We start from the raw sequence: 7500 nt of genomic DNA, 5'->3' as shown, positions 1-7500 counted from the left end.
TGATAGTTTAATTTTTTTAATTATTAATTTTACGTACATTTCGGTGACCAGATGTTTGGATCTCTCTGGATTTGTTAACCCTTTACATGTATAGTTCATAGCGATTTTTTACCAGAAACATTATTCTCATATTGCAGCGGACTGCAGCATATTACTGGAGCTTTATGTAATCTGTGTTATTGCCTGTCTTTTATGATGTGTGCTGCATGTTGTGGGGTTTGAAACAGATGCGGGTTCACAGAGAGGACGCTGTTCCCACTGCGCGTTTTGTTGAAGGGAACCCGACAATCAATAATGTGGCGACTGCAAACCAACGCTGCATTTCCAATTGCACTCCAATTCAATTGTCACATCTGTAGACTGCGTATAAGAAGTGGAGTCAGGCCCTGCAGGGCAAAGTGCCGTTAGCAGCTGGCGCTAGCTTGTTAGCTAGTTTGGTGCCGCTGTATTTTACAGAAACTGTGAGAATTTAGATGCTACTTCTATAGCAACAACAAAAGAGGCTTCTACTTACTGGGAAAAAGGAACGGCCAACTCCGCAGTGTCTTTAAGTCAAATCAAATGCTGGACAATTCTGTGGTAGCGACGCCGTAGTAGCGACGTTTTGGTAGCGACCTTCTGGTAGCGACGTCGTGGTAGCGCCACGCCGTAGTAGCGCACCGCCGTGATAGCGCGCCGCCGTGGTATAGCCACGGCATGGTATAGCCACGCCGTGGTATAGCGACGTCGTAGTAGCGACCCCATAGTAGCGACGTCGTGATATAGCGCCGTCGTGTGGTAGCGACTCCGTCGTAGCGACACCGTGGTATAGCGACAACGTGGTAGCGTGACTCCGTGGTAGCGCCACGCTGTGGTATAGCGACACCACGCCATGGTATAGCGACACCACGCCATGGTATAGCGACCCCGAGGTATAGCAACACCGTAGTAGCGACGCCGTGGTAGCAACGCCGTGGTAGCAACGCCGTGGTAGCAACGTCGTGGTAGCAACGTCGTGTTAGCGACGCCGTGGTGGCGCCATTGTGGTATTGCGCCGCTGTGGTATAGCCTTGATCTCTTTAAAAAAATATTAATATTTTAATATTAAAATAAATAAAAAAGAGACTTGATTTAGGGATTGCCTCTCAAAATACTGCCACCGTACAGGCTTTACTATTATTTTCCAAAATTATTCCACAATCACTACTGTGATCAATGAATTCTGCTCCATAGACAATAAGAAGATAGCAAGAAATAAAGAGAATCAAGAAGAAAAATCACAAGTCCTAAAATCTTCGCTGATCATTGTCATTGATAAAACATTTTATTGACCACCTGCTACTTTAGAGGACGTTACAAGAAGCAACATATCAGATCAGCACAGAAGAATGACGGGTCCCCCCTTTAAAAAAATAAAATCCAATCATGTCTCCGAGGGCGACATAGAAAAAAGATCTGATGATGGCATTATATGATATTATTGAATTTCATTATGAGCTGTTCGTGACCTGCCCACGGGTCTGGGGGGGGGGGGGGTATGAGGGGGTAGAGGGGGGGGGGCGTGACGCGTGGGTCTGCAGAGGAGTGGAGGGGCATAAATAGGTGGACGGAGTCTCCCCGGTTTCATCCGCACCACTGAGTGTCAACACGTCTTGTGCCGCAGACTTCAGAGTGTAACGGACGCGGGAAAGTCATCACATCAAAGGTAAGCGGCGCCTTCGGGTTCTTTTTGATCTCCCGAAAAGTTCGCGCGCTCAAGGAGAAAGTTGCTCAGTGCTCCCGGTGAAGTTCCTCCTCCGCGGTACACGTTTCTGAATACGTGTTACTTTATTTGTTGTGTTGTGTCTCTTTCTCAGATGCAGAGGTGCTTTGGGATTTTTTGCGTGTCGCTCATCTTTTGCGCAACTCTCTCCGAGACCATCGGGTTGGTGATTGCGGTAAGTGAGCCGCTCTGATGCAACACTGTGTGTGTGTGTGTGTGTGTGTGTGTGTGTGTGTGTGTGTGTGTGTGTGTGTGTGTGTGTGTGTGTGTGTGTGTGTGTGTGTGTGTGTGTGAATATTAAAAAAACAAAAGTTTCACAATTTAAAGTAGGAAATTGGACAAGCGAAGCAGAGAGAAATACATGAGATGTATAAATATCATAAGCTGTTTAACTCTGTAAAAAGATATTGAAGTTATTCAACTTTAATATATGTGCTCAATATATTTTGAGGAAAAGACATTTTCAACGTGGGACAGTTTGTCACACATTTGGGAAATTAAATGAATGTTCAATATATAACAATTTATAGCAATATAAATAAATAGGCTACTTAAAATAACCACATGAATCCTATTTTTGTTTATACTCCTGTGGTAATTACATACTTGATGAATGAAAAGTATTTTATCATTTAATCATAAAGAACTTAAATGCAAAACGGACAAAAAACCATGAAATAAAGGTTTGGTGTATTCATCGACATCGGAGCTTTAGGGAGTTTCATTTGTTTGGATTCACCGACGCAGAGAAGTCAGAAGTAGACAAAAGAACACAATAAAGACAATAAAAGCAGCTCCAATGTGAATCTATTTGTTGGTTTGAATTAATATGATAACACACAAGATGTGGGAAAGAGATAGAAGAGTTCATGTATTAATTCACCACTTCATCTTCAAATGCGTGCATGAAAATGAACACATGCAATGTTTTAAGACGCCTGATGATGTGATGGTTGTGTGTCTGCTGACCCTGCAGGCGAAGGAGAAACGCGGCTGGACACTGAACAGCGCTGGCTATCTGCTGGGTCCCCGTAAGTACCACACACACACACACACACACACACACACACACACACACACACACACACACACACACACACACACACACACACACACACACACACACTGCATCAGTAACAGGCTGTTTCTGTCCCGTAACAGCAAATCAACATTGATTTATTGAACCACGGACACGTCAGTGATGTTTTTTTATTTTACGCAACAAACATACTTATTTTAACTGAAATAACAATGTTCTCCTCAACCCAACAAAGTGCTTCTGTTGCCTTTAACCCTTTCATTATTTTACTGTACTTTTGCTGGATAACGTCCAAATCGTATTGAATTATTTTAGGTTTAGTTAACATACTCATTTTAATCCAAACACAACTTTTTCCTAATCCTAATTCTAACAAAGTACTTTTGTCAGCTAAACCTTATTATTATTTTACTGCACTAGTGCATAAAGTTTAATTATTTTGTATTAATTAAAACCCCAATTACTATATTATCTCCTGACCTAAGTAAACCTAAATAAATAAATATATATTTAAGGCTAAATTTAGAGACCGGGTGCATTTCCTGTGAACACGGAAGTTTTATTTTGAAAAGTCGATATGCATGTACTGAGTGAGGTTTTGCACCACTGATCAATACTTGCTCAGTGTTTGGTGGGTTGGGAGTGCGAACGTGTTGCTTGAACAGTATTTTGTACTAAATTACACTTCCAGAACTGCTGAAATGTGAATATGTAAACTGTGTGTTTCTGCAACAAAACCCCATCACCTGTTTTTGACACTCACTTCCACGCCTCCGCTGCTGTTAGACTCTGCTGTTCGTGCCTCTGCATCATGACGCCTCTCTGTGCTTTGACTCCATTTGTCTTGTTGAGTCTTTGAGGGTTTTTTTTCAAACACAAAATCAATCGCGCGACTTAAAATTCTGGCCGGGGTCGAGTGTCAGTAGCTAACAGCGTTTGGCAGCTAAATATCTCAACCGGTTTATTGACTTTAACAGGGATGGAAAAAGGTTCATACTCTGAATCATGAGTGAAGTGTAAAAACAACATGAATAAACAACTTCGGTGTAAACTAGCGCGTTAAGCTTCTGAGATGCTAAGAGGTGGAGTTATCCACTGCAACATGCTACCTCTGGCTGTAGCTTCATACTTAATGTGACTTCAACAAGAAAGCTTTTTTGATCTACGCTAATGTATTAGCTTTAAACAAAAGTTGAGGGGTGGAAAAGAGTTCTTGCTAAAAGAGCAATGTGTAAGATCTGCTCGTAATTGTAGTAATTCAGACGTCTACGTATTGGAGTGCAGAGATAGATATGGAAATTAGCATGCTAACCAGCTAGCTCTATCGCTGTAATACCGCTCGTTCCTGCAGAGGCGATAGTGAGTCCTGTCCTCAGCGTTAAAACACGAGAGGAAGAAGAAGGAGACGCGGTCCTGGTTCTGTGTACGAGTCGGTACGCTGCTTATCGGATTATATTCAGAAAAGAGGAAAACACTCGTTGTTTTCTGACGGCTGTAATTTTAGACGGCGGCGGTGGTGAAATGCTGCTCTAAAGCTCTAAAGATCTTACACATTGCACCTTTAAATCACGACTTTGCATAAACGGTGAACATAATGATCTCCTTGAAACGCTTTCTGCAGACCTCTGAGCTTCTGTGGATCAATGCTGTTCTGTGTCTTTGTCCCTGTTCATTGTCTCCACCGTGTCAGCTGATTCAAACATAATACAACTCAAAGACAGCCTCATTACTGTGAACGCTGGCTATATCCAGACGTTTGTGTGTGTGTGTCTGTGTGTGGGTCCAAATAACTCCACGGCAGGAAATCTGGAAAATGTTGTCCCTTAGTCTGTGTGTGTGTGTGTGTGTGTGTGTGTGTGTGTGTGTGTGTGTGTGTGTGTGTGAAGCCCAGGTAAAGGTTGCTCCTGCCTCATCCTGTGTTGCAGGTCGTATTGATCACCTAATTCAGATAAAGGATTCTCCCAGTGTCCGAGGCAGAGACGAGCTGGTCACTCAATGTAAGATAGAAAACGTACGGCCGCTGCAGGGCCTTGGCGTCGGGCCGGGAATTGCTCCGTCCAAACATCCCGCCTCCTTATAGCTTGCCGCTGTCACTCATCCGGGGACCCCGCACCATGACATCAACACAGATACATCTGATCTTGCTGTGCTCCGAAAATATCTCCGAAAAAAATACCAGAAATTGAAATACCCCCCAAAAAACAACTCCTTTTTAAAAGTAAAAGTTCCTTTTTGGAAATGTGCTTAGCTCATGTTTTCACAGTGTGTAAGACGAGATGAGCAGTATTAGTCTTAACGTTGTGGGTCCAGCACAGCCATACTGTTGGTGTAGGATAGCGTAGCTTAGCATTAAACACAAGCTATAGCAACACCAACCTCACCGCTGTGTTATAATATTATATCAGCTTGTAATTAAGGAACTTAAATCTTAATATCATGCTTTTACTTTTTAAATTGTAGTCGTGTGGTAAGTTTTAATATGGAAATAAATAATGTTCTCTTTTAGATGGAGCTATGCTAGCTGTTTGCTTTAACTCACAAGCATGTACTATGTTAGCATAGCATAGTGTGTACGGCAACTTCTGTTGGTTGATTTTGATGTTATGAACCATTCATCTTGGAAACTAAGACAACTTAATGCAGAATTTAGCTATTTTAAAATGGCTCCCTTAAAAGTTATATGCTAGAATATGCCTGTACGTTTGCTGTAGTATGCTAGCACGTCTGCTAGCACGTATGCTAGCACGTCTGCTGTCGTTTGGGTGTAGAAGCTCACATGGACATCAAAGCAGAGCGAGTGTAAAGCCTTCCACATACTTTAAAACTGTTGTTTTCGTCAGTAGTACTTTTACACAGAACGATAATATTACTTTGGTGAAAAAGCAACGCAGGTTTTTTGGAGCTTTCGCACCGCGAATAAAACCTAAACCTATGACGTTGCGTGGAACAAACATATTCAATATGACAGTAGTTCATTACTCCTCTGGACCTTGATAAAGTTAGCACAGACCAGATTCACCCTTTCCGTTCTTTTCCTTTCACAATAAAAGCCCCAGACACAAACACTGAGTAACTGTTTACCAGAGGGAACTCTGTTATGAATAGTTTTGACGTGAGTATTTGTCGGCCCAGTTTTTCCCTGTAAATCTTTACAGTTCAACCCTTTAAATGCCCGTACTTGCAATAAAAGAGGTTTTACGTGTTTAAGGTAAATACACTACATACTACAGACACAATAAAGCACACAGGATTGGACATTGCAGGATCTATCGTATTAAATGTAACGATCAAAACACCAAAGGCCCACAGAGACAGGAGGAGCACTTTGTACTTGAAACACAAAACCATTAAAGGACATTATTTCCCCTCCTTCTGGTCTCTCCAGTGGCATGTATTTAATTGGACTTGTAGTTTAACACGCACACAAACAGCTCGAGCACTACTTAAGCGAATGAGTAAGCTCAGTCGAGTCAAACGCCTCCAGCCACTTCACGTCCGACCTCTTCAACCACACCATCGTGTGTCAACTTAAAATGTGGTAAGGACCCGTGCTCGAGAAAAGACTGGTGAGTAATGCTGCAAAGTCAAAGAGAAAAGATGAAGGTCGATCATTTTCCGTAGCTTAGTTTTCCGTGAACTTAATCATCGGCGGACAGACGCACCTCAAGGATCTAAGCCCAGTTTCTACGTCTTGTGTATTATGTAAGCTCTTTTCTCCAGATGGCAAGAAGCGTCTTCAAGGATTCAGACCTTGAGGACTGCAAGAAGCGCTGACATCTTAGTTTAGCTCTGTGATCCGAACATAATGGGAACACAGGAGAGGCACAAAGGAGCCGTTAGCCTTGACCGGCACCTCTGGGTGCAGCGGTTCTGTGCTCGCGGAGGGCTCGTCAGGTTCCAGCACATTTACTCTGAGATGCTCTAGGAAGATACAGCGTTTAAAACATAGTAATTAGTTGTTTGAGCGTGTTTTTCCCTGTTTCACAGGGCAAAGCTAGTGCTAAGCTGGGCTAGTCTCAATCGCTGTGAAAAGTCGTTTTTTTAAAGAGGTCCTTCAGGGTGAGAATGGAGGCTGCGTTCACAACAAAACGCCAGTTCTCCCGTTCATTTTAACGCTACGAAACCGCTGAACCGGAGCCCAACAAACAGCCCAGAGAGAACAAAGAGGCGCTTATCGTGGCTCAGTCGCTCGGCATCGACAGGCCGTAGAGCGACAAAGCCTTAAAGAAAGCTCCAGGTATCAGACCTGCTGGACACAGATGACCGAGAGCGAGCGCTCTATGTGATGCTTCACGCTTTTAAAAATGTGTAAGTTATAGATGATGACGAGGACTTTGATCTGCGGGCCGATAGGAATACACTGAGACGACGCACCCATCACCACGGCTACGCAAACCACTTTGCTTCTCATCATCATCATCATCATCATCTTTATTCTTTTGCATTTCCTCGTGTGTGAACACGGCCGTCCGTTCCATTTGAGACGTGCTTGTTTTTATTTCTTCTGTTCGTCAAAATCTTTTATTCTTTTTCTTTCTTTTTTTAAATTTTTTAACCGCAATTCCATGAGCCAAGCCCTGCAGGTGGTCCGTACCGGTTTGGAAAACGAACCAAACAAGTACAAACCAAATACAATGCTGAACAACTGCTTTACCTGAATAGCTGCAATAGCTAAGCCAGCTGAACTGCAGTGTACCTCACTGCGGTTAGTTAGTTAAAC

General features: G+C 42.9%; 1 protein-coding gene across 3 annotated transcripts in view; it reads left to right on the top strand.

Moving 5' to 3' along the window:
• The window catches only part of gal (galanin/GMAP prepropeptide), a 17555-nt gene that overhangs the window by 8083 nt on the left and 1972 nt on the right, over positions 1-7500 (top strand). Inside the window, exons 1-4 of one of the 3 annotated variants that reach the window (XM_068603483.1) lie at positions 1571-1684; positions 1836-1916; positions 2718-2772; positions 4706-4777. In XM_068603483.1, the coding sequence (XP_068459584.1) occupies positions 1836-1916; positions 2718-2772; positions 4706-4777 (208 nt within the window). In that variant the 5' untranslated portion in view covers positions 1571-1684. Of the gene's footprint in view, positions 1-1570; positions 1685-1835; positions 1917-2717; positions 2773-4705; positions 4778-7500 lie in introns of those variants that run through there. The other 2 variants (XM_068603484.1, XM_068603485.1) reach the window with 2 other exon arrangements.

This window comes from Clinocottus analis, unplaced genomic scaffold (assembly GCF_023055335.1).
Source record: "Clinocottus analis isolate CAN_PGR_092001 unplaced genomic scaffold, fCliAna1.0.p SCAF_6, whole genome shotgun sequence".
NCBI lineage: Eukaryota > Metazoa > Chordata > Actinopteri > Perciformes > Cottidae > Clinocottus > Clinocottus analis.
This window is presented reverse-complemented; position numbering and strand designations above follow the sequence as displayed.